The 25690-nt window shown below is 51.9% G+C and overlaps 1 protein-coding gene across 2 annotated transcripts; it reads right to left on the bottom strand.

Annotated features, from left to right (window-relative positions):
• Positions 1 to 1446: 1446 nt before the first annotated feature.
• Positions 1447 to 16403, bottom strand: LOC136560067 (uncharacterized). Of its 2 annotated transcripts, none has more exons than XM_066555692.1 (5): positions 16314 to 16403; positions 6310 to 6780; positions 4917 to 5249; positions 4422 to 4582; positions 1447 to 3624 (listed from the first exon to the last, which is right to left on the bottom strand). In XM_066555692.1, the coding sequence occupies exons 1-5, from the start codon at positions 16378 to 16380 to the stop codon at positions 3580 to 3582; spliced, it is 1077 nt and encodes a 358-aa protein (XP_066411789.1). In that variant the 5' UTR covers positions 16381 to 16403; the 3' UTR covers positions 1447 to 3579. The 2 variants fall into 2 exon arrangements, with proteins under 2 accessions (XP_066411789.1, XP_066411790.1); XM_066555693.1 differs by lacking the exon at positions 1447 to 3624 and adding an exon at positions 4109 to 4289.
• Between the last annotated feature and the right edge of the window lie 9287 nt (positions 16404 to 25690).

Genomic DNA, 25690 nt, shown 5'->3' on the forward strand with positions numbered 1-25690 from the left:
TTTCTTTCCATTCTATTTAACTTTAAACCCAAGTGATTAGGTTGGTTCTTGGTCCCTTGCAATTTAGTAATACAATCATGCCTTAGCCTAAGAGGCATTAAAACTAAACCCCATCAGAGGCAACAGCTGTGCTCAAGGAGAAATGCATGAGCTGGCAACAGTTGGTTTCTGGTTCTGGCAGTTCTCTTTGCTGCACAGGAAAGGTGAAGCCCACACAAGTGGCCCATGCTCCATCTCCAAACCTGGCCACCTCAGAGGTTGCATTGTTTGGTTGGAAGGACAGAACTCAGCTGGGCAAAGGCACAAAGCTCTGTGTGTCCCAGGGGTGGCTGCCTGCACAAGCCTGTCCTGCTGCTGCTTCTCCAGCTAGCACAGCCCTGCTCTGAGCAGCCTCTCCAACAAGGCAGCTAAGCAGTTTGCTGTGCAGAGAATGAATCAGCCCTGAGTGGGTTTGGAGGTAAAAAGGCAGAGCAGAGAACACTCCAATATAAACCACCAGAATAATGCTGACTTTAGACCTGAGAAGACTGGCTTAGTTGTGGCATGTTTGTTTTGTTTTGTATGGTTGTGTGTTGGGACAGGACTGAAATCTCTGCAGGGTTTAGAGTTCACCCTCATGTCTTCAGATTACTCAGCAAGCTCTTTGCTAGGCTACAAAGTCTTTGTTTGCTCTCCCCTTGCTCTAGATCTTCCAAGGATTTGCTTTTCTAGATTTTTAGTGAGTAGAAAACAGCATAAGCCAAATTACCAAGTAGTTTCATTGACCACATTTTGCTTTTGCAATAGAAATCTTTAATACAAGCAATCTATGACATGAGCTGACTGATTTTGCCCAAGTATTTTAACAGCTAGGAGACTCTTAGTAGGTCTGTAGCAGAAGCTGGGCTTTTGAGCACTTACCTCCCTGCAAGTCTGAGCTCTAAAGAGAAGAGTCCAAAACAGGTATAAAGCTAAAAAGAAAGAAGTATGTGCCTTTAAGTTTGCTTTGTCTGCTGTACTATAAAAAGAAGCATGACAGATACTACTTAGGTTTAGATTAAGCTGGCTTTCAGGATATTTCTGTAAATAAGGTTTGGGGTTACAGTTGACAACATGAGAATATCTCCAATCAGAGGCAAAGGAAGAGAGTCTAAAGGTGTAGATTAGATTATTTGGTCTAGTGTGGTTCTCTAAGACGCATTTCATCTGATTTAACTGTACATATATTAATCTCACTCGACCCAGACCAGGAATGACCCTGACAAGAAGGAACACAGTCAGGGGGTGGTGTCCTTCTGAACTGTCAGAGCTATGGTTCATGGCTGTCTGGCATTTTCTAGTTATCAGCTCTGTGAGTCTTTGTGCTTCAAACTGCTGCTGTTTATCTATCACAGGATTCATCGTGATCTATAAAAGCTTTTCAATTACATGTTTGCAATGAAAATACGAGGACTGAGACACTTTTGGCATTTGTAACTTTATTGCAGAAAAAAAAATCCACTATCAACATATTTTACAAACAAAGTTGCACTTTGGTGTTGGGCGAGTTTTTCCTCACCCCTTTCCCCTGCACAGCGACGCATGGGAAACCAGAACAACCAGCCTCTGCCCTTTTGATTGTGTGCAGACACACTTCCCAGATATGCCAGCCTGCACCAGTTCCAGCCAGGATGGAGTTCTATTTTCCACCACTAACTTGCCAACTTTGTGCCGAAAACCAGCAGCACCCTGCCCTCCGGCAGGGGAAACAAGTCTGTAGCTAGGGAGATCACCCTGTGCAGACAATACTTGATACAAAAGCTTTGGAGCTGTGACAATTGCTCTTTAGTTCTCATGCAATCATAGAAGAGAACCAACCCTCTTCCCTATTTTACTGGGCATAAATACACAGATGGAAGGCCAAACTGAAGCCCAACTGCACTGCAGCCATTTGTCAGCCACTCTGGAAGCAGCAGCACAGGGAGGAGGAACTGCTGCCTTACCCAGTTCATCTATTTGACCCAGACCCGTTCTGCTCCATCTTTGGGCTTTCCAGGTAACTTGAGCTCAGCTGATAGGGAATTACCCTTTACCCTGCTATGACAACCACTAACAGCACTGGGGAAAAAAAGGTACTTTTGCAAGTGAGGCCTGGTATCTGTCTTTGTGGGGTTCAGTGATGTTGCTCCTAAAAGGAGAGGAGAAACTGAGGCTTGTAGAGAAACGTGGCAGATAAACTCTAGCCCTTGTATCCTGAGGGAGCAACTGGCTTAGTCAAAAATCAAACACTCTAGAGAAGGCATGTGTTTCCATTTTCCTGCAGTCAAATCTGAGTTAGAAAACAGGAGCAGGTGTAATTACATGAAGATTGTCATGTCACACACACTCCGGTCTTCTTGAGGCAAGGGCACCAAAAGCTCCTCTGATTTATACTCAGAGGCTCTAGTCTATGGGTTTCCTTGAGAGGCCTCAAGAGCCTTGGATGCAGTCTACAGCAGTGATATTTTGAGGCAAAAGTGCAGAATCTAATCAGCATAACACCAAGAAAGGGAAGGGGAGGAAGGCACCTACATCCAGGATCTGTCCTCATGACAAGACACAACTGGCTCAAAAGACTAACATAAGAAAGTAGAGGAGCTCTGACCTTGCATAGCATAGGAGGGAGAGCAAAGCACCAGCTTTGTACAACTTCCAGCAACCAGATGCTCGAAGCAAAATGGGAGGTACCTGAGGAAAGGCTTGTGTTAGCCCAGGCATGGAAATGGACTAAAGCATTTACTGGGCCTGGGAAAGGAGTTTACACATATGCCAAAAGCATCAAGTGTAGGAGACATGGTTTCCTAATTGTGGTGAGACCAAATTAGTGTGTCTAATTGGCAATAGACTGAGTCCTATCAAGCTCAGTTAAGCTAACATTATGTTCAATTTCCTCCCAGCAACTTCAAAGCAACATCAAGTAGCAGGGGCACTTCTCCAGTGGCCACAAAACACTTTTCCCTGGTTGAAGAGAAAAGGTATGCATCAGGAAGGAAGCAGAGTAGTCTTTTATCCTCCTGTAGGTGTCTCAGGATGGGTAATGCCAATCCTGGGGCTAAAGCTGAAACAGGAACAAAAACAAAAGTGCAAGAAAACCCCCAAAACAAACAACCTTAAAAATACAGAACAAGAGGGAGCCCAAGAGAACTGATTTCCACATCCTTGGCTTCCTCAGAAAACAGCAGTCTCCTTTGCTGGCACTGTGCTGATACCACCACTGTTAAGAGCCCTAGTCTGAAACACTAGCCCCCCTCCTTTGAAGGCAGCAGCCACCAAGACCAACAGAAGAGATCCATGCAGGACACCATGGCAAAGGTTGTCTTGGCTAATTGGTTGCCACACTAAAAGGAGGAGACCCCTCTTCAGGGCATTGTTTTGAGGAGAGCCTGGAGAAAAGGGTCAGACTTGGGCTCTGATTTGCAGCATAGAAACTTCAACACTGAACTATGGAAAACATCTAAAACCAAAAACCATCTGAAAAGGATCTTTCAGTTGTGTGCAAATCACAGCCCCTCATTCCTCAGCAGATCGTCTGGGACCAAGTCCTCAAGGCCTTTTCCTCTGGGCAGTAGACAGCCTGGTTGCCTAGTAGCTGTAGAGGGAGAGAGGGGTGTCCTCCATCATGTCATCCTAGAAGCAGAGAAGAGGGGCTTTAATGAGACGTCTGCACGGTGGCATCATGGTCCCAGCCTGGGAGACTGCTGTGCAGGCAGCACAGCCTTCTCAGCCACACCTCACAGCATGGCATCTGCCCAGCCATCCACCTAAACGCTGTCACTGTGCAGTTCCTGGATCTTTGGGCTGTCAGTCTCTCTCCTGCTGCAGCATTTGGAGAGAAGAGGTGTGTGCAGGAACTGCCTGCCTGCTGCAGGCATGTGGAAAACTCTGGCTGTTGAAAACTCCACTCAGCTTGAAACAGCTCAGCTTGCGTGCTTAGCTGCAGTACTCCTCTGTTCCAGAAAGTTCAGGGAGTTATTTGCAGCTTCCCCAGAGCTAGTCCAGCCTCTGGAACCCTCATATATTTTTATATTCCCAAAGGGTCAAACACAGACAAACAGACAATCTCTCTGGAACAGAGCATAAAATCTGCTTTGTCACAGTTACAAAGCAAATATATCAGAAAACAGGAGAGGGCAGGAAGGTGTCATTTCAGGACAAGCCTGGATGGAGCTCTCCTTCCTCTCTCTAACCTCTCAGCATTCCCCTGCAGAGTGAGGGGAAGGCAGAGAGCTTCTTTAGTGCCCCACCTCGAGACTTGCTGTCTTGACTCAAACCTTGGATGGAAGGAGAGGGACCTAAGGAGGAACAGGAGTGTGTGATCAGCACTGGTGCTGCTGCAAACACCCAAAGGGCTGCTAATGAGGGAGAGCTGCAAAGCAGTCAGTGGCAAGGCAGCCCAGGTGGGGCTGGGCTGGAGGCAGACTCACCATGGGCAGGTCCTGCAGGCGCCGGAACTCGGTGCGGTTGTTGTGCTGGCGGTAGCGCAGGAATCCCACCAGGGCCAGGATGGCCACCATGACAATGAACACAGAGATCACAGTGATCACCAAGGGGTCAGCCCTCGCTTTACCAGCCAAACTGGGGAGCTCTGCAAGGAGACCAAGGGAATGAGGCCAAAGGAGAGCCCTCAGGGGCTAGAACAGCAAGACTTTGTCTTTTCTGGTTCTGCTCAGTACAACCAAGAGGCAATTTCAGGTAGCTCCAGCCCTTTGCCATGTTTTGTGAGAACAGGTACAAAACAATTACAGAATCTATTACAGGCTGGAAAAGACCTCTGTGATTATCAATCCAACCTATGACCTAACACCACCTTGTCAACCAGACCATGGCATTGAGTGCCACATCCAGTCTTTCCTTAAACATCTCCAGGGACAGTGACTCCACCACCTCCCTGGGCAGCCCATTAAAAGCAGAGCCTTTACCTGAATTATCATCACCAACATCCAACACAGAAGTCTTCTCATGCCTGGGCTCCAATGACTGTGCCAGTGTGGGCGTGCTGGTGGGGATGGCAGCTGTGCTGGCAGATGTGGAGCTGGTCATGAGGGGTGTCACCGTCACTGTCACAGTACTGGAAGCAGTGGCAAAGGACGTGCTCCGTACAATGGAGATGGGAGCAGAGGAAGTTCTGGGCTCCACAGTGCTCTCCTCTGTGGTACCCACAGGGCTCGTTCCTGCCTTGGTTTCAGACCTTGCTGCTGTGGGCCTCAGGGTCTGCCCATCAAAAAGCCCTGACTGAGAGCTGTTAGTTGTCGCTGCAAAATAGGAACAAGCAGTTATTTCAAAGGATCCAGTGCAAGCACACTGTTTTGTGGGACTGGACAAGATGGAAGCAAGACTGTAAGAAGGACTGCTGGGACTATAGGAATAGCAGCTTATTGTCAACCCTTTGGAAAACAAGCAGAGCCTTTAGCACAGCCACAGCTGAGCCACACTATAACCCACAGTGCTTAGAAAGTCCTCTCAGTTTTCATATGTGCCAATCTGCAATGTCAGCCAACCTCAGCTGGGCCCACAAGGCCTGTCCTTGGGGACAAAGGACAAGCAGACAAGCTTAAACAACTTTACACACAGCTGGGGATCACCCCAGACCAAGACACTGGGACAGGCCTCTCATCCCTCCTTACAGGGAGCACAAAGGGGGCTGCCCAGGGACTGGGTAGCAGCATCCCCTGAGGCTGTGTCAGTTGTCACAGAACAGCAGCACCATGTGACACAAGCCAGGGAAAACAATGCAGTTGTGTATGAACACCATGTAAATCAGTGATCAGTCAGTATCTGCCTTGCAGTGGGGGTGTGTGACAGCCTGGCAGGCCCCAAGATGGACAAAACTGGGATTGCAGACCCTATAACCAGTCCCCATGCTGCCCAGAGGGATCTGAAGGTAGGGTAGGGTTTCCTGTGGTTGCCCAGGTATGGATGAGCTGTCACTTGTGCTTGCCCATCTCCATGTTATGTGTTAAGGGAGGGTGTGCTTCTCCAGGGAGGCTCCCATTGAGACCCCAGCCCTGATGCCAGAAAGGCCCAGCTAGGCAGTGCTGCTAACACATGCTGTTTCAGATTAGATATATGAAGGATGTCCCTGCACACAATCAATCAGAAAGCAGCCAGCACAATTAACACCAGCATTAATGAGGTTTGCAAAGAGGATGCTGAACTAACATCTTTGCAAATAAATTGCACTGAACTGGCTCTGCTTAGTGTTTCATTCCCTTCTTCTCCCTCTCTCCAGTTAGCAGGAGAGTGCTCAGACATTTCAGGTTGTGCATCCTTGAGGCAGGACTTTGTGCACAGGCAGGAAAAGCAAAACCTCACCCGGCCCAGTGTTCAGAGGAGGCGTGGGGGTTGCACTGCTGGCATCATCCCTTTCTTCAGTTGTGCTGAAAGGCTCTGTGGCTTCATGGCTGGGCTGGTTTTCTTCCAGAGTGCTGGCAGTCAAGGTAGGGGAGGTGATTTCAGTGCTGCTGTTGACTGACAAGCTCATGTTGTCATGCTCAGGATGTGTAACTGTGATGTCCGCAGGACTGGCAGTGGTAGAAGCCTGCAGTCTCTCTGCCTTGGAGCCTGCCATGGGGGTGGTGGGGATGAAGGCATCCTCCACCTCTGTAGAATGGGCCCCCATGGCACTGAGTGTTGCAGCAGTCAGGTTTTTCTCCAGGCCTGTCTGAGGAATGGCAGCAGTCACTGGAGGAACATCAGAGGCTTCCCTTGGCCGAAGCGAGGTTAGCGCTGTGCTAGGAAAAGGTGACAGTGACACCAAGGCCTCTGCTGTCTGCTGACCCTCTGCTGTGGAACAGAGAAGTTTGTCAGAGATCCCACAGTGAGAGGACAAACAGGGGGGAAGGACAGAAATGGAACTTCTTTATCCCCTTAATTCCAAATCCAGCACAGGTTCACACCTGGGAACGGGATTCAAACAGCTCCTCTGTCCTCCTGGTTTTTGAGGCAGGGACCTGTTCTAGGGGACTTTTTCTTTACCCTACTGTCTCTCCAGTCCTGTGCTGTTGTTCTCTAGGGGTCAGCATGACCAATCCCTCTATCCTTGAGCATCTTTTAAACGTTTTTAGAGGATTTGGGTTTGTTAAAAGTATCACCCAAGACCTGATTCTGTAAGAAATTTAAATAAGTCTTTGGGTTATTGAGAAAGAGTCAAAAGTGGTGCTGAAAAAATACAAATGAGGAAAATGTGAAAGAAGACTCTCTAGCTCCCCTGGCCCAATGAAGCAGAGAGAAGTGATATTTAAAAAGACTGTGGATGGCAAAGGTAAAGCACATATTGTGAGTCCCCTTAGCAGTAGTGTGGGATTCTGCTGGAGGGAAAGGTGAAATGGGCAGCAAGACTACTACAGCTAACGGGCCTGGGGTGTGCCTTCCTGAGCTATTTATGAACACATCACCACCACGAAATACAACAGTTGTCATAGAAATGGGGAGCTACTCAGCCCCCCACTACAGCAAAAAGGAGCAGCTACCCTGAAGGGAACCTGCAGCAAGCAAAGATCCCCCCAGATCCACAGCTGCTAGACAGCGTGACAGCATACAGGAGGAGGAAAACCAAAAGGCTCTTACACTGCCTGTTCATAAACACAGATCCTGTGAGGGTTTGTCAGGGTATAAACAGGAAGAAAACAGAGAAATGTAGCCACATCAGGATGGACTCTCCAATTTTAAAATGTCTCATAGTCAATATTTTGACAATTTCTGTTAAAGTTTCTATCCAAGCCACAAAGGACTGATGAGCTAATTACAGAAAAAAATAAAGGTACTGAAGCAAATCCATCATCATGTCCCTTCTCCCCACAGTGAAGAAGCATCCAAAGCAGACGCTATCAGCAAGAAACATTCATCCACCAGCAAAGCAGCCCATTCTTATACTGTTTTGGGGAAATTTCAGCAATTTTTAAAAGCTCTTCAGAACATATAGAATTATCAGAGCTCTTCTCCAGCTACAGCACTAAACAGGCCCTAAAAAAAGACACAATACATGGCTCTCTCAAGACCTTTGCAGTACCCTGACCAGCTGGAGAATTCAAAGCCCTGAGCAGCCTGATGGAGCTGTGCTTCCCCAGCCCGGGGCCCCAGTCCCAGGAGGGCTCCCGCAGGGATGCACAGCCCTGCTCAGCACATTCAGAGAACGAGCTCTCACAGGCAACCCAGCTGGGGCAACTTGAACATGAAGACCAAAGGCCTGTGTGATGCTCCCTTTGGCCTCTCCTGGATCCAGACGTGCATGGCCAGAAGGTGCCTCCAAATAAAGCGAGCTGCTCTGCCGTGGAGCTCAGGTGTAGGATACACCAATAACACCTGGAAGGAAAAGAGCTGAGCTCTGGGTTTCCTGGAACCAGGCACCAAAAGGCATTGTCACCAAATGTGACAATTTCCAGCCCTAAACACAGCAGTGCTATTGAGCACGGGGTGGGATCCCACCAGCTCCGGCTGCTGGCTGGGCACTGGCGGATGCTTGCTCAGTAAACACCCCACTGCCTGCTCCTGCAGACCTGAGACAGAGCCCTGCTGTCACCGCGGGGTAAACAGGAAAGGTGGTGCTCAGGTGCCTGGCCAGGGGCGAGCCTGGCTATGTGCTGCTCTGAATAGCTGGCCTGTGTCCGGGACAGCCTCTCATGGGGTGGCAAGTCATGACTTGAGTCATGCTGAGGGAAAGATTTGTGGAGAGCTGTCTTGCACAAAGGCCTGAGCACCTCGGCATCCATCATGCCAGTTTCTGACCAGAGAAGTGATAGGCAAGATGGGTGCTAATGTCTTTACCAGCAGCTCCATGGGTGAGGGTCTTTAGGAGAAATGGGTCTTAATGTCTCTACCAACCTCAAGCTGCAAAGTTCGTTGCAGAACCCAGTTTGAATTTCTGGTGGATGCGCAGAACCCAGATAGCCTGAACTTAGGAGGAAAATGGGTGATTTTATGCACAGAAGGAAAGTCGGAGGGAAGGCAGATGAGTCTGGGTCCTACACACCAGGACACCTCCCGCATGCCAGGAACTGGCATCCCTGCCACGAGGTGCTGTGGGACAGGAGGGCTTAAGGGGACAAACAGCTCCCCCAATCCAGTGCACGCACAGCTTCCTGCTGTCAGCAAGAGGGACAGCCAGAGGGACTGGCATTTCCCTAAGCTCTTCTCTCCGAGAAGCCACTTGGCTTCTTCCCACAAAAGTATCTAGTGTCCATCACTGTGAAAGAAGATGGTTCCCGGGTGGATGGGCAGCTCTGGCTCTGGTCTAACACAGCATCGTGGTGTGAAAAATCCGGTTTGTAGAGAATTGCAGAAGAGATTTTAAATTAGCAGGTGAGGAACAAGGGACTGTTTTGAGTATGGCAAGTGTTGATGGCACCTTAATTAGCAAGTCATCCAGCCCAGCTCACCCAGCTCAGGAAACAAAGGAGAGCCTAATCCAGACTAACATTCTAAAAATTCAAGACATTAAGAGATGATGGTGGGAAGATAGAAAAGGCAAGAGCCTTAGAATGGCCAAGGAAACAAAAGACTGAGTAAATCCTGATCACCCGGGGACAGGCAGACAAAGGATTCCCATCATCCATCTGTCAGCTCCTAAGGGGTAAGGGCACATCCAAAGCCAGCACAGTCACCAAGCAAAGCACCTGGGGAAATCCCCCAGAGGTGCAACTTGTTCCTTGTGAGCTGTAGGTGTTAAAAGGTACAAGCGCTGAGTTTTATTTCAGTTTCAATTGAAAATAAACCCACTCCTCCAAAGGGCCTTGCTGCAATGCCCCAGCTTTGTTTGCCAGTTTTATCATCCATCCAAAAGGACAACCTACTGCCACGCAAACGCAGCCCGGGGCAGACCCAGCAAACCCCGCCCGGGCTGGGATCCTCAGGGGTCCAGCTCCTGCTTTGCTCTGGAGCTCGGTACCAAACAGGTCGGGAAAGCCCCAGCTCCAGCGCTGTCGTTGCTGCCCCAGTCACTGGTGCTGATGGTTTTAGCTGTTTATCAGTTACCTATAGAGATGCAGGTCAGAGTTCGTTCCTCTGGAGTCTTCCTGGAGAAGCTCTGCTTCCTGCACCACATGCCAGGAAAGCCATGGCTGTACTGCCTAAGGCATCACCACAAGCTTCAGGAGACAGGAGAGAACCATGTCCTTCTTGTTTCAGATGCAAATGGAAAGAGTTAGTGTGAATGCTTCACCTTTTCTGTGATTCTCCAAGACCTGATAGTTGCAGCATCCCAGGACAGCTGGTAAAGGTGCACTCACCCTTGAATCCATAACAGAGCAGCTATGACTGTCTCAGGATCTGTAAGCAAGAGCTCCGACCATAAGAATATGTCTTTCCCTGATAGGGGACCAAGAGTGAGCTTGCTTTATATTTCAGCCTGCTGAAGCAGAGCTGGTCCCCTGGCTACAGCCCCACTCCTGCCCTGTGTCTCTGCTAACCCCCCAGGCTCAGCCTGTGCCGTGGTGAGAACAAGAGATCCCAGACCACATTAGGGCAGGGCTGGTGGATTTGGAGCAGCAGCTCCCATCAGACTGTGCTGACTGCAGTGACCTCTGTCTGGGAAACAAGAGGGGCAAAGGAAGAGAGTGGTCCCAGGGGAGGAGGGATGCAGCCAACCAAGAAGCAGCCCCTGCCTTGGATAAGGGTGGGAAACACTCCCAGCTCTTTCAGGGAAGGGAGGGCTCTGAACATCAGCCCACAGCTTTGACCCCTCTCTGGCATTGTCTGACAACACTGAGTGATTTCCACGTATCAACCCAAGCTCCCTCCAGCCCCAGAACAGACATGGTAAATTATGCTAAAACAGAGAGGAGTGAAGGAAGCCAGCTCTGCAGGAAACGGGGCCATTCCTGCCTTGTGCTCCCTGCCCAAGATTCAGGGCTGGGGCCAGGCAAGGGGCTGAGGGAGGTTTGCACAGGCAGGACAGAGTCACTGCTGTGCCAGGGTAGTCACACAGGGTGATCTCCATGCTCTGCCACAGCAGCCACCCCACCATCTATTTGCTTCTCAGATAAAACAATAACATAGAGCAGGGCCTCAGCTGGACAAACCCTCAACAAGCTTCTGCCACAACCCTCGTGCCTCTCTCAGCAGCATCCTCTGCACCCACCTTCCTGTCTGGCAGAAACAGCAGCCTGAGCTCCCCAAAGGCCAACACCAACCCAGCTCCAATCATAGACTTGAACACTTTTTAAAATCCCTTTTAGGATGAGATGAAGGTGTGGAAGCCCATGGCAGGCTGGCTCCTGGGGACTGAGGGAGAGAGCAGGGCAGCAGGGTGCAGCCACCACTGGGAAAAATGTGCAGAGTCCCAGGTGAGAGCTAAGCACAAAGATGAGAAAGATTCCCCCAGGATTTCAGAGAAAGTGCCCATGGGAGCAGGACTCCCTGGTGTTGATGTATCATCCTGCACAGGCTGTCACTGTCTGAGGATAGCACCTCACTTAAATCAGCTTCCTACAGAATGCATGTCAAACCACTGCTCTGATTCATTGAAAAGGCACCCAAACTCTTCTACAATGCTATTTTGGTGCACTAAATGAATTCAATTTCCATTTAAGTGTAACAGCTCCACTCACAAACAACCCGGTAAAATGGAAAAATACAATGTTTAAAAAGTCAAAGTATAAACTATAACCTGTATGTATCAAAGCAGTCATATCTTATTGCTTAGCAAACTACTTCATTAAGTGTAGAAATTATCTTTTGTTGCCAGTTATTACATTTTATGATTACCAACCAACAGTAATTAGACAATCTCTTCAAGGAAAAAAAGCTTGAGTATAAATGCAAATAAAACCATATAGTGGGATTTAAAACCAAGGCTCTTCATTTCATTTAAAAGCAGAACTGGAATAGCTCCTGATTAGATACTAGCTGAGCCTGATCTCTTTTCCTGGAATAATAATAATAAAAAAACCAAACAAGCAGCAGAAGAGATTTCTGGAGCCCTTCAGGGAGGTGCCAGATGCACCCAGGGATGCTCTACAGCAAACACCCTCACGGTGGTGAAGCAAGCTCAGAGACAGGATCGAGTACAAGGGGCAGCTGCTTTGTAAGCTCAGCTCCATTGGGTACCTTGCAGGACTTCGATGGAGGCAGGGTGCCAGAGGCTCCATTTGCCACAGGCTCCAGTGCTCTCCCTGCCAGGGCTGATGCCCAGACTGTCCCCATCCCCATCCTGGCTGAGGGAGGCTGGACAGACTCCCTCTGCTCGAGGACTCCAGGCATGAGGCGCAGACACACATCCAGCCTTGCAGCTTGCTTGGGGACCACATGTAGCTCTTCATGGCAGAGTTTAATTCATTGCACCCCTCGTGGCCTCTGCGAGCTGCTCTGCAGGCACCAAAACTGGGGGGGCTGAAAAGGGGGTGCTGAGCACCCAGTTCAGCCCTGGAGAGCTGCCAGGCCAGGCATGCTGCAAAGCAAGGGCTGAGGTAAGGGACAGGAATAGAAACCAGCTCTCCTGACTGGAAGGCAGGTGGCCACGAGCAGAGCACGAGACGGGGGCAGATTAGATATGGGGTGCTGAGCGAGTGTGGGGCACTGGGGAGGGACAGCCCAGCAGCCAACCTGCCCAGGCAGGCAGGAAGATGACTCCTCAGGGCATCTGTGGATACCAGGCCACAGGCTTGAACCACGGGGAGGCAAAAAGGGGAGGCAGTGCTACCACCTCAACAGATGGCACTGCATTGGGAACCAGGACAACCAGCCAACGTGGCATGGTAGAGCAAAAGCTATGGAACAGGGATGAGCAGCCCTGGAAACAGCACTATAAATGCCAAGCACAGGTACTTCAGTACTAGGAAAACCCATAAAAAAGCAGAGGAACAGCACAGCCCAGAGCACACAGTACTGGGGCAGCACCAGCCTGATCACTACCTGCAGGAACAGCACAGCACCCCAGGGTGTCACACTGCCTGGTCCCTGGTCCTGCCACATGAGACCCTCCTCACCCAGCCAGGGGAGAGAAATGCAAAAAACTTCTTTCCTGCAGGTTTGCAGGAAGCTCTATCACTGATCCCCCATTTAGAGGTAAGGGGGCTTATCCCAAATTTCTATGGCAGGGAAAAGGGAGAGCAGGCTGCCTTGCTCAGCTACCACTGTCAGAGCAGCCAGTTATTTTCCACGGGCCACATACAGCTATGGAGCACCTTGCTTGGCAGGAAGGTGCCTGGGAGACTCCCATGCTGTCTGGTTTTGTTCCTCAGTAGGGGCCTGAGCAGTGGTGAAGGCTCCTTCACCCAGAAGCTGCTGGGCACACCCATGGCATGCACGGCCTGGGAAGCCTGCCCTTCTCTGGGGTTGTGTAACCCCAGTAATACAGCAACAGCAGGGAGCTCTGGCATCAGGCAGCCTGGCCCTGCTTACCTCAGGAGTCACAGCTGCAGTGGAAGAAGCATTCACATCATTAGGAGAAATTAATAAGCCAGTTGCCTTAATAGCAGCCCCGTGTCAGCAGGGAGCCTACTCTCCATTGCAGTGTAGCAAGAGCTGGGGGAAGCCTGGACATCAGGAAGCTTGCCCTGCCCTGAGCAGCCCCCAGGTCCTTCCAGCAGTGTAACTGTTGGTTCCATGGGCTCTGAGCTTGGGGGACGCATCCTGCCCAGCTCTGAGCAGCCCTACAGGGCTCAGGATGTGACCCCAGACTCAGTGGCACTGAGCCCTATGAAAGCTGCTCCAGAGACCATTGTGGGGATGATCACAGACCGAGGGAAAACCCTGTGGCAAGAACAATGTCTGCCCACCCAGAGGATCTAGGTGGAAAGGAAGGAGGGACAGGCACTTCTGTATTATAGATTGTCCCAGCTCCCCTTTGTCTGGAGGGATGGGGCCAAGGGAGCTAAAGGAGGTGAGTGCTTTGCCCCTGCCCAGCAGGTCAAGCCTTCTTGGAAGGGCAGCAAGGAGACAAGGCCCACCCTGCCCCTGGGGCCGAGGGAAAATCATGTGTAGAAATGGCATCAAAGACTGATGGCATGACATGAAAGGTTGGGCTGGGAGTGCAGGGTCACACTGCTGGAGGAAACACCCAGAGGAGGGGACCAAGCTGTGGCTCAGTTCTGGGTGCAGCAGAACTGGAGCTGTCCTGTAAGGGTGGGGCCAAGTCCATCCACTTGTCCTTGCCTTGGGCAAACAAAGGGAAAAAAAATCACGGAAAATCGTCAGTGGGACCTTGAAACAGACACTCTGCCTGCCTGTGGGCATGGCCCCGGTGGTGCCCACAGATGGGGCTTTATGTGCTCGTGCTGCTCCCAGCCCTGCTCTGCTCTCACTGCTCGCAAGGCACCTCGGCACGGGAGCGAGAGGCAGAAAAATGCCCAGACCAAAATTACTCAGGGTTTTATTTGTAAGGCTGATGGTGCTGGAGGAAGTGGATTTCCGCAGGCAGTGAAGAAAGGCTGCATTGAGAGGCCGGGGTGGGCAGAGCACAGGAGAGCAGCAGCCTGAGCTCCTCTGTGGCCCTGCTGCAAACCCAGACTGGGAGTGGGAGCAGGCACTGCCAGACAGCAGGAGCAAAGGGAATCTGTGCTGGGAGCAGGGCAGAGAGCACTCATGGAGCTAGAACAAGCCCAGCTGTGGACAAATTTGTCTGGGACTGCTGACTTCGGGGCTAATCTCTGGGTGAACCGTTCCTTCCCCCACCACTGTCCTGCTGAGATTTTCTGGTGTCTCATTATGGGTTGTGCTTGCTAAGGGGCATTTTATTAACGGTGGCATCTCTTCCATTTATTTTCTATTTTCACAATAGAAATCAATCATTTGGTCTTTCAGCCACAGTTGGGATTGGGTAGTGAATTCAAAAGCTATGAGGGCAAGGGCCAGGTCAGCTGCATAGGTACCATTTCCTGAGACTGTGAAGAATCTTGGATTGGGACACTAAGCAACAAAGATCTCAGGAAAAACTTAGTGCAATCTTAATTTCTGGTACATTCTGTCAGTTTGAGTCTTGGACTTTGCAGCAAGAAGGTTCGTAGGAGCCAGCTGGGGCAAGGGGCTCCCTGAGGTTTCCCAGTGTGCCCAGAGTGTGAGACACGGGGCCAGAACATAGCCCCCGGCAGCTCAGAGCTCCTCCTCCTTTCAGCGGTGGAAATCCTGAATCCTTCCTTTGCCAGTGGCTGGTCACCTCCCCACAGCCCATCACAGCACAGCCACTCTCTGTGGGGAGTGCAGCTTCACCCACATAAAGGGAGCTGGTTTGGGACCGCTCCCAGCGTTTAGCCTCAAACCCAGCCGCATCCGGCACCCAAAACCTCATCCTGAGTGCTACTCTCGCTGCCGAAGCTCAGCCCCACAGGCATCTATTTTAGGGTTTCCCCAGACCTAATAAGTTATAAGAAACTGAGTTTCTGTGTGTCACCCCCTGGTCTCTATTGCTGCAGTAACGGTGCTGGGATCTGAACAGGGTCTGGCCAAGGGTTTTTCTCAACCACAAAGAAGAAGAAACACGTTTTGCTTCCTGTGCCCCTAAATTGCACAGTGCCTTTGTCACTACCAGGGTCACGTGGAAGGTGACAGCCCCCCGACTTGGGGCACACTCCAGCCACGCGGCAAAGCGCGGTGGTGTCGGTGGACGGGGCTGTCAGCGCCACGCTGCAGACTGCGCCTGCCCACGTGGGGACGTGTTGATCCCAGAGCAGAGCCGAAATACTCCCCGGGAGCCTGCCTGGGGCCGGGGTCTGGCTCCTGCTCCGTCCCGAACAGCTCCATCCGTCCAGCCCCTCTCCCCAGGCACAGGGCCCTGGTCCCGTCGTGCTGGGGGAGGCGGCAGAGTTCGGACTTTGTCCGGGCTTCCCTCGGGGGGAAGCTCAGCAGCGGCTCGGAGGCACCGCGAGCTGCCGGGCGGGAGGCAGGAGGCTCGCAGGGCTGGATGCCGGAGGGGAGCGCCTCCAGGACCGTCGGCCCCCTCCCCGCACATCCCCTCGGGATCCCGCCGGGCGGGAGCTGAGCCCGGGTGGCTCCGCCGGCGGGAACAGCGCTGCCGGCAGTGCCTTGTATGGGCAAGGCCGGGACCGGCGGCCGCGCTGCTGCCCGGAGCGCGGGGCTCAGCCGGGACCCCCCCGAGCATCCCTGGGCCGCCTCACCTGCGCGTCCACCGGGGCGACGGCGCCCGGCTCCGAGGGCATTTCGCCCGGGTTCGGGGAGCAGGCCCGGGGCGCTGCTCCCCGGAGGAGAAGCCCTGCGTGGGGGCTCTCCAGACCCTTCTCCCGCAGCCCCACCAGCGGACGGAGGAGCCCGAGTCCCGGCGCTGCCCCGACGGCTGTCCCGGCGCTGCGCTCCCCGCCGCGGCGAGACCGGCGGGATCCCCTCGGTCAGCCCCCCGCCACGGCACCCCTCGGCGGCCGCCCCGGTACCTGGCAGGGCGCAGAGCAGGCAGCAGGCGGCGGCGAGGCGGAGCAGGGCGCGCCGCGTCCCCTCCATGCTGGGCCGATCCGCGCTGGCTCCGCCGGCGGCACCGGGGCGGCGCCGGGGCGGGCCGGCGGCCGGGGCGGGGCGGGGCGGGCGGCACGTGGTCCAGCCCCGGCCCCGGAGGAGCGGGGAGGGGGCAGCTGCCGGCCTCGTACCCCACATGCCCGTGTCGGACAGCGCGCTCTCCGTCCGGTCCCGATTCGGTCCCCGGCACCCTCGGTCCGGTCCGCACCGCCCCCACCATCTCCAGTTGTTCCCCGGCACTCCTGGTTCGGACAGGACACCCTTTGTTCTGGGAATCCTTAGCCCAGGTTTGCACCACCTCATCAGCCCATAGACAGTTGTTCAAGTGACCCTAGACGAGGATCTCACCACCTGCTAATCTGCTCTTGGCAGCCCCAGTTGAGCCTGACGCCCCCACTTCTGCCCCATGCGGGATGGGAGCAGCAGATGAGCCCAACGTGGGGCATCATCTTGGGGCCTCCGGGTAGTCTCAGGCTGTGTCTGTGGGCACAGCCGGGTGCAGAGGTGCTCCAAGCACCCCTGGATAACTTCCCTCCCTGGTCAGGGCTCAGCCGGGTGCTCCATGTGCCACGGCTGGTTTCTCAGGGCATCCTGCAGCCCCTGGGACATCCCCTGGTGTCACATCCCTTCCCGCCTCTGGGGGCCTGGCCAGCCTCATCCAGGCACCGTGCAGGCTGAGCCATCCTTCAGGAGGTCTGACTGCTTTCTTCTGGCTAGTATTTCCGAAGAAAAGGGCCCCATATCATGGCGTGGTCCCTGCTGATCCTCTCTCAGGCTGCTTTGTCAAAGGTGGGACTACAGGTCCCCCTCTCCATCAGATCCCTGTGCCGGCAGGGGACAGAAGAGGAAAGTAGAAACGGGTATTAACCCAAGAGATTTTGTCTCCTTTTTTCAATATGGAGCTGCTTGGTAGCTCCTGCTCTCAGTTCTGAGGTAGAAGAGTGTTGATCTGATACAGAACTGATCATGCCTTTTACCAGCTTTATAAGAAAAAGTAAAATTCAATCTTAGCCCCTCATGGGAAATGTGTTTTTAGCTGCTTGCTACTTACTGCCAGGAAAACTAGCTGTACCATTTTCTGGCAGAGGTAATTGTGCTTGTACAAATGTCCCAGTTCTAAGGGGAATTCTTTTAAGCATATTTACAGCTATGGAGTTGGTTATAGGAGTCTTCTATTACCCACAGAGGTTGCAGGGCTACCCAAGAGACCTGAGCTTCCTTTGCTCCAGACAGGCTTGGTCTCTCAGAGCTGCACTGTGCATCACCTCTCACCAGCGAGGGACCAGGGCATGTCCCTGAGCAGGGCAGGAGCTCCAGGGGACAATGGCACTGCTGGCTGTGCCCGCAGCTCATGAGCGTGTCCAATGCCTGTGTGCTTGACTCACTTCTCTGCTCTGGCCTCTCCCTGGAGACACCAGAACCATAATATCCACCTCAGCTGGCTTACAGAGGGTGGCTCACAGTCGTCAAGGTTACCGGTCCCTGTGCTTTAATTAAGCACACAGACACTGCACGGGGTATTTTCAACAGCTGGGGGACAAGGAGGAAGGGGCGCTGGCAGTCCTCAGAGGGGCTGGTGAGCAGCACCATAAATCTGGGCAGATGAGACCCCCTGCAGGTCACTGCTGTTATTTAGCTGATCTCCATACTCGTCAAGATTATTATTAACACACTAATGAGGTACCTTTGGCTCCCCATAGCAAGGAAGGAGCAATTGGGTGCAAAAAAAGGGACAGCATCTGTATGATAATGTCTTTGAGATGATACTGCCGATGTCCCACCCTGGAGAAAGGAGCAAAAAGAAGGGGAACTTTAACATCCCACTGGTAGACAGACACTTTCTCATGGAATAAGCAAAACCATTCCCATTAGACAGCAGGCAGCAGTCCTCCATGTCTGTGTAGGCTCTTGGCTTGTTCTTGAGTAAGACCGTAAACACCCTTGCAAGCCCTAGCAGCATCTAGATCAGACAGGTCTGGGTAGCACTGAGAGTTGAGGACTTAGAATAATTTTGAAAGAAAGTTTTGTGCTCAAAACCCACAGCATCAACTTCTGCCACTGTCACACCTCCCTCTTGCAGTGGCTCTGTTCAGCTCCCATCCTTTTTTGCCTGGCTGCCAGACAAGTCATGGAGCAGACCAAAGATGATAATGTTGGTTATAGTAATTTAATAGGAAGAAGCAGATCATAGAAAAATAAGTGAATAGAAAATAGTGGCAGCAAAAGAGCTGAGGGGAAGTAAGGGCACAGGCAGGAGGGATGGAGGTGCTGGCCCTGGGAAGGACAAGTAAACTCAGTCCTTGGGCTGTGCCCCCCAAACCCAGGGTATGACATAGGCTGAGTGTCCCCTGAGTGAGCAGAGCTTTGGCCTCGCTGCCACCATCACCTGCAGCCCCACGAAATCTGGAGAGTGATCACCAGCCCAGGGGGGAGTGATTGCAGCAGTGGAGTCCTGAGCAGAGGGATGGCTCTGGGCACGTGGGTGGTTCACCTGGGCTCTGGGCTCATGTAAATCATTCCATGTCTTGTGCTTTGGCCTCTCTCCCCTCTGTCCTTTGCAGGGGCACTGGGAGCATGAGTGGTGCACATCTCAGCCTGGCCTTGCAGATCTCAGCAGGTCCCAGCCTGCCTCCTGTCTCCTTGAGGGGATGGGGCATGATTAGGATGGTCTTGGAGTAGACAGGCCCAGGTATCATCCCTAAACAGCTGCTTTCATCCTCCAGAAGCTTTTCAGTGCAGAATGAGGAGAGGGCCTGCTCTCAAAGGAAGACAACTTGGCACTTGTAGGGATTTTCAATTCTCAAGGAAGCTGGAAGTCAACTGACTGGAGCAGAAGAGCTAATCATTGAGTGAGTCATTCCCCCTCCCAAAGCTGAAACATTAAACCATTTTTTTTTTATGAAAGGCAAATTAAATCCCACAAGTCAGAGCCAAGAAGACAGAATTTATCAAAGAGCAGAAGATGCCACTCTGGGACTTGCAGGCAGACAGAGGGAGCATTTGCTCAGCAGCCCAGGATATTACATCTCCTGTGTCTCTCCTCCAATGTGAGGAGCACTGCCATTCATCTATTTTTAATAACAATGACGCAGGCAGTGAACCTGACTTCAAGGCTGGAATATCATCTTCTTCCCTCTGCATATCTGTCCTGACTCATCTTCTGTTCTAAGAGCTCTCCACAGCTTGGTAACCCAGCAAAGGAAGAAAGGAAGAACAGAACTGAAAAAAAAAACCAAAAACAAAACCAAAAAAACCAAAAAAACGTGGATAAGAGAGCAAAGCATAAGAGTTAGGGAATCATTCTGGGCAAGGAACAATTAACACTGTGACTTCACTGGCTCAGGGAGCCAGGGAAAATGAAGGATCTGGGAAACCTAAATGTATCTGGGGGCAGGCTGATCAGGGAGTGTGATCTCTCAGAGAGCTGAGCAGGGATCCAATAGCATCTGGGTACTTGTGGTACTTAAAGGTGCCCAAGTCTGGGGTGGCTGGTGGGGGGGACAAGCTGAAGTGCCCTGTGGTGGCAGAGGTCTCCAATTTCAGTGCCACGAAAGGGAAAAATCTCTTCACTGTTGTATCTGCAGAGATAAGGAGTGAGTGCAAGTGTGAGGAGCATAACCAGAGGAGGAGAGGCTGCTGTGCAGCCTGGGGACACAAAAAGCTGTGCTTTCATCCCAGAGATAACCTGCCTTAGCTGGGGAGTGAGGACAGCACACCAGGCAATGAGAAACCCTTTTGTGCCTCAACATGAGGCAGGAGAGGTGGGACTGATGGCCATTGGGCTGTTGGCCTTGATCTTCACAGGACTGTGTGGCCTCTTTCAGCATCCACCATGGTCCAAGATAGTGCAAATCTGTATTTCTGCACTTTGGTGGGTGAATACAAAGCTAATACAGCTTCATCAGATGTTCAAGGTTTTCCCCTACAAAATTGGTACTCAGACATCTCAAAAGTTCAGATGCTGCTGAGAGAAGCCATGTCCCAGGCCTGCCCTGAGTATTGAGGTCTCACCCTTTGCTCCTCAGATGCCAAGGGCTGGGGCATGGTGTGATGGGCTGTGCCTAGGGCTGAAGCAAGGCACAGTGACACAGGGTCAGTCCTGGCTCCTTGTCCCAGTGTTTGCACAGCCTCATGGCTGGGAGCACCTCAGAGCAGCTAGGAGCCAGCTGGTGAGCTCAGTGCCACTCCACAACCAGGGCAGCACCAGGAGCTTGGTGACAGCCATGCCACAGCAGCGTGCCAGGGCAGGCAGGCTCTGCCTTGCAGCCAAGGCAGCAGATGGCCATGATGAGCAGGCAGGGGAGCACAGGGCTGCAGCACCAGTGCCAGCACAGGAGCTGTCAGCTTGGGCATATCCATCTGCCCTAGAACAATCCCTTTCCAGCTCCCCAGGCAGGGTGTCTGGTGCTGTGCCAGCCTCCTGGAAGAGGAGCATGGAAGATGCTCTGACATTCCCATGGTTGCCATGCAGAGACCTGGTTGTCTCGTTCACAGACCTGTGGTGGTGGGTTTGGGCTGACATGGAGCAGGCTTTGAGCACAAGGGCACACTGGCCACCTCCTCTGCACCTCCTCCAGTGGTGAGACAGAATCATTAACCCCGCTGGGCAGCAGGCAGGTTCATCCTTGTGCAGAGGACAGAGTGCAGGCTGCCCCCACAGAGCCCTCCTTGCTGCCAGGAGCACGGGCCTGACAAGGCAAGGGGCAGGGGGTCAGAGCACAGCCCCAGCTGTGCCCTCCCCTGCTCAGAGTAGCTGGAAATGCCCTCTCACCCACAAGCAAACTTGTCCCTGTTCTGCAAAGGCCACCTGCAAGGCTGGCTGAGGGAGGCACATGTGGGGGAATGCTCCTCCCAGGGAACCCATTAAGATGGTTTTCAAAATCTAGGGGTTTGGTGAGTGACTGAAAACCTAAAGGCATCATTTTTTCATGGCTGTTCTGTTAAATGTCCACCTTGGACAGGAGCTAGAAAAGGACCTATGTTGACATTAATCAAGAGAAAATTCCTGGAATTCCCATGGGGACCCTCTCTTCCAGCTCCTGTGACAGGACTTCAGATCTCCACGGGAGTAAATCAGAGCAGAATTTGACCAGTCCTACCCAAAGATGGTTTTTCTTGAAAGGTTTCATTACAAAAAGTATTTAATCTGTTAAATCACTAAAGTGCCCAATCTCATCACAATACTGTGACGTCAAACCACTGTCTTGGTCCCTTGGGAGGGAAGAGGGACAGTCCCTGTCGTATGACACTTGTTTAATTTTAGAGCCCACAGAACCTCTGCTGGGGAAGACACCTGCTCTGCTGCAGTGGGGGCAAATTTACATGGATTCATTGCATCAGCTTTCTTCTTGGGAAGGAGAAATCTCCCAAGCTTCTCTCCTCCGGGGCATTTGCAGATCCCGGAGGAAGGGAATTCCCCCTTCTGCCTGCTCTCAGCCACCTTCTCCTGTCTGTTTTTACGTCCAGCCGTGAATGAACCCTGCGCTGCTCCTTTTCCAAACCAGACACATTTAAAAAGCCAAAGTGATCCTTATGGAGGAGAGAGGTGCGAACCGCAAAGGCGCAGAGCTGCTGTTTGGAGCGGCATGGAGCAGCCTGGGGGCATCCGGAGGAGAGGGGAATGAATCCCCTGAGCACAGGCATTTACAGGCTGGGGGCCCTTCTGGGAGGGGAGGAGATCCCCAGGACCGAGAGCGCTGAGACATCTGCGAGGCTCTGCCTTTGATGAGTCTTTTTGATGAGTTTTCTAATGCGGTGTTCATTTTCCTCTCTCCGGGAAACAGAGGGATGCTCCAGAAGTCTCTCGTCCTCTGCAGGTTTCCAGGCTGCAGATTTGCCCCGCTGCTCCTGCCAGCTGCGAGGGGGACGGGGACTGAGCGAGACAAAGTCCTGCTGCGATGCCCGGTGTTTTCTGCTTTAAAAACAGGACTTGGCGTCGAGATGAAGCCATAGGAGGGCTCCTAAGATGGTTTATTTCCCTCTCAAACCAGGGCTCAGTAGCGTCACGAGTCACAGGACCTCTCGCAATGTTATTTGAAACAATGTGAGCGTTTCCAACTGAGGTTCAGCTTCACTGGATCTCTCTGGTGTGTTTTAATGATGTTACTTTGCGCCAGACTGCAGGATAAGTGCTTATTGCTGGCTATTAGCAGTAAGACATCTGCAGCCCAAAAGCAGGAATTACACGTATCTTGCTTGGGAAACAAAAAGGAGGTAAATTGTTTGATGGGAAACAGGGGAACGATAGTTCATTTGCGTAGTTCTGGGATCAGTTCCTAAAAGGAGCGGTAATCAAAACCTACCAGCAGATGTCATCTGAAAGCCAACTAATAGCTCCCCAAACAGCAGGGATGAGGATATCGGGGGAGATACTGTTGTTTTTTTTTTTGTTTTTTTGTGTTTTTTTTGTGTTGTTTTTTTTTTTTTTTTTTTTTTTTTTTTAACGGGGTACAAAGTCGCAGGGATCACTGGACCCTGACATGAAGGACCCCAGAGCTGACTTTACAAAATCTTGCTGAGATAAATCCCAGCAACATATAAAGCATTGAAATTTAACTTTAAAAAATTCCAAAGAAAAAATCTTGCTAAAACCCTCTATTCTGAGACTCAATTCTGCTTGAAAATAGAGAAAAGAGACTGATGGATCTGGGTAGTTCCATCTGCTTTGTTACTCTCTAAAATATGATGGATATAATACTAATAATAATATTTTGTAATGGCTTAATTACCAAAGCTTTGCTGCACCCTGTGTTTGAGCTGTCATTAGAATAGGTGTTTGCAGGTGGTTGATATTTAACATTTGTGAGCGTGGGAAAATTTCCTGTGAAGGAAATCCTGGAGGAAATTAAGAAAACAAGACATTTTTTGCCCACACACAAAGTACTTTCAATCTGTTGCCTGTGCAAAGATAATAATAGCTTTTGTAGTTAAACATATGGAGAAAGTTTCACTGTAGACTCTTGATTGAAATTCTGAGGCTAAATTTAATCAAGACATTGCAGAATAGAGAGATTTTAATCCAACTGTGTGGAAAAGTCTCAGTATTTAGAGCTGGTGCTAATGTGTCCAACATCAAATTCCCTCAAGCACAGTTTAGATCATGCTGAAAAGACTAGATGTAAAATGAATTATGAACTATAATGAGAAAACTTATTAATAATATGGTACAGCAAAGCTGAGTGGCACATTCTTGCCTAAGACCCTTTCTAGTTACAACTCCTCTGGTTTTTAACTGTTTGGGATTTGGTTATTCTATCCATAACTGTATAGTAAATGAACTTTGTTTGTTGAAGAGTTTCAGTAAAAATAGCTCAGCCTCTGCCAAAGATGAGGTCAGGGAAAAAAATCAACTTCTCACCAATGTAAACCAAAACCAAATCCCCCTCACAAATGTTTAATGAGATGTTTTAGTCCTGCCGTGCTTTGGAATGGATACTTGGAATCTGGCAGAGCGTCGCAGCAGGAAGAAAGTTGTCTTTTTCCATACCTGTTACAGGCTGCCTACATGCGGATAAGTGCTAATTTGAAAAATAGCAGTTTGTATGTGAAAAATCCCAGGTTTATTTCTTCCTGGCAGCCGAACCCCCAGAATATCTGAGCTGGATTATGCAGGTTCCAGGCGGGGACCGGGGGTGCCGAACCGTGTGACCGACACCAGGAGCGGGGGAAGGCAGATGGGAAGAACCGGAGGAGTAAAGGCTGAACCTGCACGTCCTGGAGAGAGGAGGAGACCAGAGGAAGGGATGGGGAAACCCAGCAGGGGACGAGCAGTAAGGGGCAATAACAGCAGGGCTGCCATCATGGAGCCCAGCCGCGGCCACCGCGGGCCGCCTGCGAAGGGCTCAAGGATGGGTATGGGACGGCGACCGGGGACCGGGACGAGAACCAGGGCCAGACTCGGGACATCCGACTGCCCACTCCACTGACAGCTTCAGCCGCCGCCCCTAAAAACAGCTGCTGATTGGCTGTCCCGCCCGCCCATCACTGCCCGCTCTGCTCTCCTACTGGCTAATTCTCTTATTTATAACCCGCCCTCAAGAACTGACCAATGAGAGCGAGGCGCCCATAGCAACGCCCCCTCTTCTTCCTCCCGCTGCCTCCCGCGCGTCCCTCGGGCGTTGTTGTCTCTCCTATGATTGGTTGAACAGCGTGTCGCTCAAGCGCCTACGACCAATTGGAAAGGGGCATTCACGCGGACTACCTGCGAATCCCTCCGCCCGGCTTCCTTTTTCCATTGGTCGACAGGCACTGTCCATCACACTTTGCCTGGCGCCGATTGGCTGGTGCGGAGGGGCGGTTCCCGGCCGGTTCCCGCCCCGGCGCTGTGGGCGGTGGCGCTCGCGAGGAGGAGGAGGAGGAGGAGGAGGAGGCGGAGCCGGCGGTCGCGGCCCCGGGTCCCGCAGCCGGGCTCCCGCCTCACATGGGGCCCCCGCGCCGGCCGCAGCGGCGGGGCGGACCCGCGCCGGGGTGCTGAGGGGCCGCGGCTGCGGGATGCGGCCATGAAAGTCCGCGCCGCCCGCGGGCCCTGCAGGCGCCGCCGCTCAGGTAACGGCCGGCGCGGGGGCGGTGCGGGGCAGGTCCGGGCGGGTCGGCGGCGGGGAGCGGGGCCGCTCCCGGGAAGGGGCTCCCTGCCGGCACAGGGGTCTCACTGCCCTGAGGTGAGCGGGGCGTTCCGGGGAGCAGGTGCGCGGAGCAGGTGAGGGGCGGCGGGAAAGCCGCGCTCTGCTCCGGGGGCAAGGGTCTGGCAGCGCCCGGCGCGGATCTTTGCCCGGCCGGGATTGCCCTGGAAATGCTGGCTTTGCCAAGGGGTGCGAGGGCTTGGCTCGGGTTTTACTGTTTAAGTGCAACCCTGTAAGAATACGTGAATCACGCGTTAATGACAGCCTCGAGTGTCCAAGTGTATGTGCGTGTATGTTTGCTTTATGGCCTTCAGGTGAGACGTGCTCTATAAATGCAGATGGTCACTCTTAATGTTGTATTCCTTGGAGGGTCTGGAGGGTTTTTGCTTCAAGTACGGGGGACTTTCCACTTGTGTGTTCCTGTAAGTGGTGCTCTAACAGTTGAAAGCTACAATTTCAAGAGTAATGAATTGAATTGGAAGAGTACTGAGTTGATTTTTTTTTTAAGGTTTCTGTTTGCCCCTCTAAAAAAAGCAACAGCTAACATTTAGATTAGTTTATGAGAAGCCTTTGTGCTTCGATTGGTTATTTTGTTGTTTTATTTTTTTAATAGAGATCAGAGTTCTAGCATATTTTATTGTCTGCAAAATTAACAGACTTATAGTTCCATGGACTTAATT

Source organism: Molothrus aeneus, chromosome 9, assembly GCF_037042795.1.
Source record: "Molothrus aeneus isolate 106 chromosome 9, BPBGC_Maene_1.0, whole genome shotgun sequence".
Classification (NCBI taxonomy): Eukaryota; Metazoa; Chordata; class Aves; order Passeriformes; family Icteridae; genus Molothrus; species Molothrus aeneus.